The following is an 11,991-nucleotide window of genomic DNA, read 5'->3' as shown; positions in this document are numbered from 1 at the left end:
ACGGTCCCTGAAGACAGCAACGGTTGTAATGATCTCTTTTACATGTGCTTTATGCAGTAAACACAATATAATAACTTTTTTATTTGATCAGATAGCAATAATGTTTAGAGGCAAGGAGTGGGGAGCGGTGTGACGACTGTAGCCATGACTGCCACTAAATATTATTTCAGGGGAGACCTTATATTTCTAAGTTTGTCAAAATTGCACTAGGTCTTATATTAGGGGGATGTCTTACTTTTGGGGAAACTGCAGTGGTATACTGAAAGAGCACTGAATATATATCACCCTGACTGGTTGTCTCCGAGTCAGACTTCAAAGGAAATACTTTTCTCTCCGCAAGATTCGTGCAAACACCGATCGGAAACCACGCAGAGCCCATTATAGTCTATGGGGTTCGTGTGGTTTCTTAGTAACCGCTAATCGTATAGGTTTCCATTCAGGGGTCCTCAAGCGAACTCCTCAAACGGAATACCGAATGCAGATGTGAACCAGGCCTAAGGCACCAAATTTATTTGGGCCATAAATTTAAAATCTGCAAAAAGAAAAGTGACATTTTCAGGAAGGGTTTTACAATTTTAATGTGACTGTTAGAAAGGTAATTTCATAATGTCCCATGAACACTATATCAGTTACATCTGTTTTAAGCATTATTTAAAGCTTCACTTACCTCTTCATACTTGCAATCCCAATAGAAATTAGCCTTGGTATCCATATATAGAAGAATCAGGTCACAGAGAAGTGTAATCTACAGGAAGGTAATAAATATTGTACAAAGAGAAGGAAGAGTCTAAATATGATAAAATATAAAGAATACAGTGCTAACACAAAATATGGACTTGTCCAACAGATTAAATATAATAAAAGTGCAATGGGGGGAAATAAATAAAGCCTTTATACCAAAATAGGCAGATAGAAATCACAACTTTTCCCAACTTGGACTTTTTGGATTTTTGTGAACCACACAAGTACAAAAGTGGGCATGTTGTGGTGTGGCTTAGCAGGAGCAGACATGGACTCCCACGACCTGGCAGATATAGAATAATTTACACCATAAACTGCCTTGAATTATAGCTGAAATCTATGCCAGTACCTAGCTGGGGTAGTTTTATGTTTGCAGATTCATCACTAGGGCTAGTAATACTCCTAATATAGAAAGAGGAATGGACTTTCTTAATAGATTAGATTTATCGCCTTTCCAGTGAATCAAGACTGCATAGTAAACAACAGTTTTGATAAATTTTCCCCATTGTGATCTCTGTTTTTATTTGATTCATATTATAGTTTTATATAGTTCTTAAAGGGGTTCTCACATCTCAGCCTTTCAGCCAGATTGGGTGCAGTGTCTGCTTCTCACTTCCTGTATTTCTCTCCCTCCCCCTTCCCCTCCCTCCTGCTGAACGGGACAAACCACACTTCTGCAGGTCAGATAATCTGCAGATTCTTGTACAGAATGGACTCAGTGTTATCTGTGTGTTTACATAGAGAGATAACAGACTCAGCTTTATCAGCAAAGTGCAATTAGCTGAACGGATTCTCCTGCACTGAGTAAGTGACGTAACTTGTCCTATCTCCCAGATCTGGGGTTATAGCAACGCAGTGTTAACAATGGGAGGAATAAATTCACATACAAGGCAAACAAAGCAGAATTTCTAAAGCAATATATTTTGAAAAAGGCTTCAATTTACATAAGCTACCAGTATAGATAGGATCCTTGAGATAGGACAACCCCTTTCAACTAAATGCACATCAATGTGTGCATTTACAGGTCAATGGTAAAGCAGCACAGATGGCACATGGATGATATTTGTGTGTCATCCATGCCCTCCACAGACCCATACATTCTTGCAGTGAGCTTCTTACACTGACAAATAACACATTCATGAGAATGGAGCCCCACACAAAGTTTACATTTGATTATATACAATTTCACACCTATTTCTTGTACTCAGTAGTTTGCATAAACTGGCTTGTATAAACTAAACCCAGATGTGGAGTTCATCTCACACAATTGTATAATGGGTTAGTGTTGTTGGGATACATAATGTAACATATTTTTCAATATATTTGAAACCATGCTTATGTGCTATTAAACCAAGAAGAATGACTTACTGCACCCAAAAAGGCACATCCAGTACCAAGACTTATAGCGGTTGGGATTAGACCAAACTTTCTTGCCTGAATATAGAAGAATATAGAATTGTAATTAATCTGGAAATATACCGTAGGATCAAGACTTTATACAAAATGACATCAAGACACAAACCTCTCCTGCCACAGATATCTCAAAGCGGATTCCATAGAGCTTCAAGAGATCTCTGTATTCACGGTTCTCTCCATTCCAGTAATAGGTTGCCGTTCTACAAAACAAAAATATATTAACCCTTGCTTTAAAATAACACTCCCTTCTGCTCTCCCCATCATCTGCCTCCCATCCAAATCTTCCTCTTCTTTATTACTCATCATGGGGGACTGTTGGGTATGAAATCTGTGATTGTCCCATCTGGTACACTTTGATTCTTATGGACCTTATCTCTGTATTAAATGTATTGCTAAATTTCACCTCTGAGGAAAATACTGTATATAGCCAGCTGTATCTTCCCCTGGAAAAAAAAAAAAAGCTGTTTATTGGGGCTCTCTAATTGTCTCGGGATCTTGCATATTAAAGGGGTGGTAGGTTGAGAGACAACCCCTTTAAATTGCAATGGCCATGATTTATGCAGCATTTAACAGCATGTATACCCATTTAGCTCTTTTAAGTACATCTGTAAAAAATATTCCCCATGTGCCAAAATCATAGGACAGTCCAGATATCAACATGTACTTGCTGTATATGAAAAAGCTCACCGAAAGTTGTTATTCCTGTCTTGCAGTCTAAATGAGTACTGTGGTTTACAAGCGCTTTCTGAGTGATCTAAGTCACAGTTCCACATAATGTCAATTCCAACAACTCCACCCTGAAATATATTACCAGTAACATAATTATAATTATTTGCTTTATAGATTAGGCATCTTCTAAATATTCTTGTGTAAGAGATGTAAATTTACGACTAAGCTAAGTGACACACCAATGAACTATATGGACCTATGTAACAATGGGACTAGCTGAGATTAGGTTTTACTTCTAGAGAACAAGCTACACACTCAGATTGACTGTAGCTGTAACTTAGCAAAGTGCCACAGGCAACAGTCCTGCACATACAATGGACTCACAAGCAATAGTAGCCTTCTATTGTGTCATAGTGACATTCAAAGCTATTGCAATAACACTGGTTAAACCATTGTAGTATACTGTATCTGGAGGCTTTTCAGTTAAACAGATTTCATTTTTAAGTGTTTCTCTTTTCCAATAAGCTTTTACATACATTGACAGACACTGGCAGGCAAAACAAGGCATTGACCTGGTCTGGTTTGTGTAGCTAGCTATGCAGCAATGCTGGTGGCAATTGGCTGGTAGCAATTACAAGTCCCCAGGCTAACCTAAGACTAATATTCTCCATTATCAGAACCTCTCATTCCTGTATTGAAGATTTCTCCTGAGTTGCACCACTTCTCTGGAATGCTCTACCCCACACAAATAGATTCACTCAAAACTTCACCAGCTTCAGATGCATCCTGAACACATCTCTTCAGGCAGACATATCACATTCACTAATCTAAATTCTTCTGCAATTGCACTCTGTTCACACTCCTCCACTGTCCCACATGATGCTTTATCACACTGTAACCCTGTATGCCCAGGAAATATGGATATATTCATAAAAGGACACCGTTACCCCCTCTACCTTATAGTTTGTAATCTTCTCAAGCAGGGCCGTCACTACTATTCTGTGAATTGATTTGTTACCTTTACTATTACTGTAATATTATTGTTATTATTATTATTATTATTATTATTATTAATATGTGGTCCACATACTTGTGCATACAATTAATGTGTGCTATATATTCTATATATGAGATGTATGATAAGAAGGCAAAAGTGCAGCAAGAATAGCTTATGTAATTAAACAAGGCGTACTCAATGCTGTGCTCACAGATATCCATCTAACCAGGTCATCACTGTATAAAGAGCATCATCTCCTTCCTTGTTTGATGATTCTGTGCCAACAAAAGTATGTAAGTACATTGACTTGCTTCCTCTAAAATTGTCCATAAGTGTGAGTGTCAGGTGGACAATGTAATGGAATATATTCAGAATATGTTAGCACTGTACACTTAGTACACAATAAATTATGCAGTGGTGTATCTAATGGGCAAGATTTGGCAGTGGGTGCCCCAGGCCCACTGACTCTGTGGGGACCACCCCAGGGCTGCCATTAATAGATGTTTACTTTTAACTAGATCAATGTCTGCAGGACACCAATCTAGTTAAAACACATCCTGTAGCTAACTCTGTAAACCCGCAATGCCTTCATGCCTGCCTGCATTTTACAAGACACCGAGACTACAGAGAGAAGACCATTTATGGTCTTTATTTAAGGGGGCATTATGAACATATGCAGTATCATTTATATAAGGGGTGTTATGAACATAAGGAGGGTCATTTATATTAGGGCTATTGGGGACATCATATATATAGGGGTTATTAGGGGCACAATATTTATGTCAGGGACATAATATAAGGGGGTTAATCTAATTAAGGTGGCACTTGAGTTTTATTAACGGGGTTTTCTGGCTCATTTTCATTGATGGCCTATCCTCAGCATAGATCATCAATAATAGATCAGTGGACCCCCCACTGATCAGGTGTTTAAAGGGGCCATGCCACCTGTTTACGTAGCACACTGTCTGTTTTATAGTGACGGTACAATGTAATTACAGACTTGTCACCTAGATGCACATAAGACAATATTGTAGTTACATTACATGGCCGATATGAACTTAATTATATTGTGTAAACAGAGAATGGCACTTACACGGTCCCTTCAGCCAACTGATCAATGGGAGTACCAGGTGTTGGAACCCCACAAATTTTTGTTAGTGATTACCTGGAAAACCTTTAATTAGGGAGCACTGTGTGTTAGGGCCAATTCACACAGAGTTAATGGGCGCGCATTCTGGCACGTATACACGTGTCAGAATGTTAGCGCTCAAAACAGAATCACATTCATTTCAATGTGTAGTTACGGGCGTATAACGCGCGTAATTTTGCACGCGCAATTTTGCTTTATACTCCCGTAACGACCCTTTGAAATGAATAGGATTAGTTAGTTAGACCAGGTTAGTGGATGTGGCTGCTGCAATGGGGCCCAACAATGAAGGGTGCTCATTTACACTTGGGTGTCCTAGGGTGCAATTAGTAATAAATATGGATGATGGAAGGAGAAGTAGAAAACTGAATGCGAATCTATTACATTCCTGGGACATCATTATACTTTACTTTCTTCATATGCATTGATGTCACAATGTCTTTTTGTGTGTTCATTATCCTTGTTACAGTGGCCATTATCACTGTACTGTGATAACTCTGTGGGCATTGTCCCTGTACTGTGACATCACTGTATTTATTAGGCCATGACTAAGGGGTGAGGGCACCTCGAAACACGTTGGCGTTTTTTATGTATTTTGTTTTGTTTGTTTTGTTATTTGCACTATGGACATGGATATGGACTTTTAACCCCTTCCCGACCCATGTGGTACTATTACCACATGGATGTCTAGTGCTTCACGACCGATGTGGTAATAGTACCACATGGATGTAAACAATCCCCGCAGTGCGGGCGTTCTAGGAGCGGGTGTTAGTTGTATCTGACACCTAACACCCTGATCCATCACCCTCCATCGGACATGAGTGCCGATTTTGGGTTTTAACCCGTTGATTGCCGTGATCAAACATGATCATGGCAAACAACGGGTTGCCCGATCGTGTAGGGGTCCCCAGCAACCCCCGCTGCGAGATCGGGGGGTGCTGGTATCCCTACTAAGTGGCCAGGGGTCTGTTTAGTGACCCCAGCCAGCCCTGAGTCCCACTTACCTTTGTATCCTGGCTGGCGTCTTCTGGAAGTGAGTCTGTGCCGTCCGTACGACTCACTTCCTGTTTGCAGAGTGACACGTGCAGGCTGTTACTGCAGCCTGTGTCTCACTCTATGATAGTGGATCAGTGATGCAATCATCACTCCTCCAAGTGTCCTAAAGGGATACATGAAAAAGTTAAAAAAAAAGTGGAAAAAAATAAATAAAAGTGTTTTGAAACAATTAATAAATTTATAAAGCTCCAAAAACCCTTTCTCTCTATAGAAAATGAATTATATAGAAAAAACCCTAAAAATTAATAAAAACAATACATATTTGGTATCACCGCGTCCGTAACAATCTGTACAATAAAACTGAAACAATATTTAATGTACACGGTGAACCACAGAAAAAAAAAATGGAAAAAACCCGCCGGAAGTAGTGATTTTTCGCCATCTCACCTTACAGAATGTGCTATAAAAAGTGATCAAAAAGTCAAATGCACCTCACAACAGTGCCAATAAAAAGCACACATTGTCCCGCAAAAAATAAGCCCTCAACCAACACTGTCAACCAAAAAATAAAAATGTTACGCCTCTCAAAATATGGCGATGCAAAAAACATTGATTTGTGTCTCCAAATGTGTTTTTATTCTGCAGAATTAGTATTGCATAAAAAAATAATATAAATGAGGTATCGCCGTAACCGTACCGACCCGCAGAATAAAGATAATATGTTACTTATACTGTACGCTGCATGGCGAAAAATTTAAAAGGTAAAACGCAATACCGGAATTGATTTTTTTTTTTTTAATCCAGCAAAAAAAGAGTTAATAAAATGTATTCGGTAAGTTGTAGGCACTCAAAAATGGTGTCATTACAAAATGCATCGCATCCCGCAAACAACAAGCCCTTATATGGCCACGTCACCAGAAAAATAAAGAAAATACAGCATCTAGTAATGCAAGAACAAAAGTCCGCAAAAACCGCCAAATTATTAGAACACGACTGGCTGCATCAGGTAGAGAATATATAAGCTGTGCGAGCGTATATCAGGGGACACCCCAGATTTACAGCTTATGAACGAAAAGACACCAGAAGTGACCCCAAAGTGACCCCCAGAGTGACTCCCCCAATCATAGGAGCTACTGGGACATAGTAGGCAATTTGGTGTTCCCAATGTACTCCGCACAGCTTATACATTCCCTCTTCACCATCCGCTGTGCAGTCACGTCCGGGATATTAATACTCACTACACACCCTGATAAATACTTTGAGGGGTGCAGTTTTCAAACTGGGGTCACTCCCTTGTGGAATCCACTTTTCCGGTACCTTACAGACTCTACAAACATGACATTGCGTCCAGATACCAAACATCTGAATCTGTACTCCAAAAGCCTCATCGCGCTCCTTCCCTTCTGTTCCCTGCTGTGTGCCCAAACTGCAGTTTATGCCACATGTATGACACATGTATGACACTGGTGTACCCAGGATAATGCACGTAATGTCATATGTGGGAATAAACTGATATTAGGGCACAGCCAGACACAGAAGGGAAGAAGGGTTATATGGTTTTTGTAGCACAGACTTAGACGGTTTGGGGGGTTTTTTTGGATGCCATGACACTTTTGCAGAGACCCTAAAATTGCCCTTACAAAATGGGGTCACTTCTTGGGGAATTCCAGTTCATTGGCATCTTTAGGGCTCTGCAAAAACAACATGGTACCCAGAAAGTCCCTCTAAATCTGTACCCCAAAAGCTAAAAAGCTCAGTGCTCCTTCCCTTCTGAGCCCTGCTGTATGCCCAAGCAGCAGTTTACACCCACATATATAATTTTTTGCCCCTCGGGATCGCCCACTTAATAGTTTTAGGAGTGCAGGTCTCTGACAATACAAAGTGGGTGCAACGTATTGGGCACCGAAATGACATATTTCTTTAAAAATAAAAATTTTCATTTTGTACATTAATTTTTGGGAAGCATTTTTTAGGCTCAAAATGATAATACCCCTTGATTCATTCCTTGACGGGTGTAGTTTCTAAAATGGGGTAACTTTTGAGGGGTTTCCATTGTATTGGTACTTTAGGGGCTCTGCAAATGCAACATGGCACCAGAAAACTGCCCTCAAAAGCCAAATAGCCATCTTTCCATTCTGAGCCCCACCATTTACCCATACAGCAGATTATGGCCACATATGGGGTATTGCCATGTTCAGGAGACAAACTGTGTAACAAACTGGGGGGGCTTTTAATTCTCTAACTACTTGCAAAAATTAAAAATATGGCGCTAAATGGACGATTTATTGGAAAAAAAGTAATTTTTCATTTTCACATCTCAATGGTAAAAAAAATCTGTGAAACACCTGTAGGGTCCAAGTGCTCACTAAACCCCTTTATAAATTCCTTGAGGGGTCTAGTTTTCAAAATGGGGTCATTTTGGGGGGGTTTCCACTGTTCTAGCACTTCAGGGGCTCTCCAAATGCAACATGGTGCCTGAAACAGATTTCAGCTAAATTTGCCCTCCAAAATCCCAATAGAGATCCTTCAGCTCTGGACCCTACAGTGTGCCCATACATCACTTTACATCCACATATGAGGCATTTCTGTAGTTGGGAGAAAATGCTTGACAATTTTTGGGGTGCATGTTCTCTTTTAACCCCTTGTGGAAATGCAAAATTTGAGGTTAAAGCAACATTTTATAGCAAAAAATGTCACTTTTCCTTTTGTTGGGCCAATTCTGTTACACTCCTGTAGGGTCCAAGTGCTCACTATACCCCTTGATAAATTCCTTGAGGGGTCTAGTTTCCAAAATGGGGTGACATTTTGGGGGTTTCCACTGTTTTGGCACCTTGGGGGCTCTGCAAACAGGACAGGGTAACATCTGGCCTACAAAATCCAATTAGCGCTCCATCCGCTCTGAGAGCGACCGTGTGACCGTACATTAGGGTAACAGAACATATGTGGTATTGTCGTGTTCGGGAGAAACTGTGTAACAAAATTTGGGGAGCAATTTTTCCTTTAACCCCTTGTGAAGATGAAAAATTTGGGGCCACAGTGACATTTTATTATAAAAAGAGTAATTTTTCATTTTCACATCTCAACGGTAAAAAAATCTGTGAAACACCTGTAGGGTCAAAGGGCTCACTATACCCCTTGATAAATTCCTTGAGGGGTCTAGTTTCCAAAATGGGGTGACATTTTGGGGGTTTCCACTGTTTTGGCACCTTGGGGGCTCTGCAAACGGGACATGGCGCCTGAAAAGTATTCTAGCAAAATCTGGCCTACAAAATCCAATTAGCGCTCCATCCGCTCTGAGAGCGACCGTGTGCCCGTACATTAGGGTACCAGCACATATGTGGTATTGTCATGTTCGGGAGAAATTGTGTAACAAAATGTGGGGTGCAGTTTCTCCTTTAACCCTTAGTAAATGTGTAAATTCTAGGGCTAAATGAATATATTAGTGACAGAAATTGAAAAATGTAAATTTGACCTCCATTTTGTTTTAATTGCTGTGAAATGCTGAAAGGGTTAAGAAACTTTCTAACTGCTGTTTTGTATTCTTTCAGGAGTGTAGCTTTTAGAATGGGGTGACTTTCGGGGGTTTTATTAGAGAGGCCTTTCAAGTTCCCTTCAGAACTGAACTGGTCCCTTGAAAAATGTGTTTTGGAAATTTTCTTGAAAATTTGGAAAATTACTGTTTGACTTGTAAGCCTTATAATATCTGAAAAAAATGAAAGGGTGATTAAAATTTGATTGCTACATAAATCAGAGACATGGTTAATTATATTTATGAAAAAATTTGGGTAGTATGGATTTCTATTTGAAAGGCTTTCAATTTCAAAGTTTGAAAACTGCATTTTTTTCAAAATTTTCACCAAATTTCCTATTTTTTCATAATTAAAGACAAAACATATCGACTAAAATTTACTACTGACATGAAGTACAATGTGTTATGAAAAAACAATCTCAGAATCACTTGTGTAAGTTAAAGCGTCTCAAAGTTATTGCCATTTAAAGTGACACATGTCAGTTTTGAAAAAAGAGGCCTGGTCCTCAAGTCACTTTTGAGCTGTGTCTCTATAGGGTTAAATTTAAATAAAAGTTAAATTTTACCGGACCAAAGCATTGCGGACCATTTGCATATATTATCTCCTATACTGTGACATCATTGGACGTAACACGTAATTGGTCTCAGTGGTCACATATTGCGCAGGAGCACTGGGGATAGGTGAGTATAGTTTGTATTTTTTTTTGTTTTTTTGTTTGTTTTTTTTTTTGGGGGGGGGTGTCACCTTCTTGACCTAATATAAAAAAAATGGTTATCTTGGGCAACCCCTTTAAACTTAACTGTATAGTAAAATATGTTGAGTACTAAATGTATGTAAGTAATTTTCTTTAATACATAAAATACAAAACTTTGCATGCAATGGTTAGCCTATCGGGACTGCACCACATATATAATAATATGCAGTGTCATTTTATGGGTAACCACTATACTAACCCATAAAATGGAAATGAATAGGGTATTTATTGGGTATTTTGTGGATTAAATATCATGGAATCTGATACCCAGACCCCCACAGATCAGCTGCTTGAAGCCTTTTCCACTTCACATGCTAGTAACGTCACTTTAATTTTTCTTGTGTCTTGTATGAAGTTCAGTCACATTCATGTGAAATGGGCTGAGATGCAATACCAAGTGTAACCTCTAGTCCATATACAGTACTGTGCTTGGTTTTCAGTGAAGAGGTTGCAGTGCTCACCCAAATGTCACTGTCTCTTCACCTGATTGGTGAGTGTTCCGGGTGCCGCACCCCCACTGATCTGAAAGCGATGATCTATAATAAAGATATTATAAGGAACCCCATAAAGAAAAGCATAATCAGAATGATCCACTAACATCTGTACTGCCCATTCATTTCTATGGACTCTACAAGGTGGAAGCCACTATATTTTTCCTCTAGCTGAAAACTCATATACATTTCTACACTTATATACAAAATAGATATTTAACATGGTAAGTATACTGAAGACACCTACCAGTAATGACAGCTCTGTAAAACTGTGCTCAGCTTTTGTCACCATCTCACTGATTTTAAATATGGGACAATATGGACTTGAGACTGGATCATATTTGCAGGTCTTAAAATATGTCCCATTTAATGTCTTCTTCGTGTTTGACCTTTTAAGATAAGATGAAAGTTAGTTACAATAACATCTCTGATTCAGGTTATCTTTTAGAAGAAGACTGTAGTTTTTGTAGGCCCTATTGACTGACTTCAAAAATGGCATAAGTAGTGGATAGTGGTTTATATAAGGATAACTAAAAGTTCTATTTTAGCCCTGTTTTTAATCCTAGACTGTTTCTGTATACTTCTAGCTTCCAAGCTTTCTGCCATATGTATCTTGTATACCTTTTGTAAAGTATCTCCTTGCAATGTCTGGTTTTCCTGAAATCTATTGGCTATTCTGGGATCAAAGCCAAGCCAAAATATCTCCTCCTAAATGAAGACAAACCCATCCACAGCCAGATATTTTGCCCCTCAACAGTGCAAAACAGGGTACTAGTAACTGAGTAAGAGGCCATAGATGTGGGATAGAAGGTGTGCTATGTCTCCTTAAAGGGAGTCTATTAATTGTAGACTATCATTGGAATAGCCTTTAGAAAGGCTATTCCAGTCCTACCTCTTTTTCTCTCCTGCTCGCAGCTGTTTTTGAGATATATTGTTTTTGGCAAATATGTAAGTGAATCTCAGAGAGCAAAGGCGTTCCCCCTGTGCTCCAAGCACCACAGCGTTATATCATTGATGTCGCCCTCTGGACCATTACTTCATGCAGATGAGCTCATCATCTTCACTGCCTATCAGCCACCTCTATCTTCAGCAGGATCCAAATCCCATGCATGAGCTGTACACGCCACCACTTTGGGTTTGGGCCAAGTGTACAGCGCATGCTCTGCTGGCCATCTTTATTACAGTATATTCCTACAGGAATGAACAGTACATATGCGTGATCCCGCTGAAGACAGATGCGGCTGCTAGGC

General features: G+C 39.4%; 1 protein-coding gene across 1 annotated transcript in view; it reads right to left on the bottom strand.

The window, feature by feature from the left end:
• Window positions 1-11,991, bottom strand: part of P2RX6 (purinergic receptor P2X 6) — a 30,021-nt gene that overhangs the window by 3,456 nt on the left and 14,574 nt on the right. The window contains exons 7-11 of the mRNA XM_075272702.1: window positions 10,989-11,130; window positions 2,845-2,954; window positions 2,264-2,357; window positions 2,110-2,175; window positions 668-745 (exon numbers count right to left, since the gene is read on the bottom strand). Of these exons, the coding sequence (XP_075128803.1) occupies window positions 668-745; window positions 2,110-2,175; window positions 2,264-2,357; window positions 2,845-2,954; window positions 10,989-11,130 (490 nt within the window). The remainder of the gene's footprint in view (window positions 1-667; window positions 746-2,109; window positions 2,176-2,263; window positions 2,358-2,844; window positions 2,955-10,988; window positions 11,131-11,991) is intronic.

The sequence above is a fragment of the Leptodactylus fuscus genome, chromosome 1 (genome assembly GCF_031893055.1).
Source record: "Leptodactylus fuscus isolate aLepFus1 chromosome 1, aLepFus1.hap2, whole genome shotgun sequence".
In the NCBI taxonomy this organism is placed as follows: domain Eukaryota; kingdom Metazoa; phylum Chordata; class Amphibia; order Anura; family Leptodactylidae; genus Leptodactylus; species Leptodactylus fuscus.
This window is presented reverse-complemented; position numbering and strand designations above follow the sequence as displayed.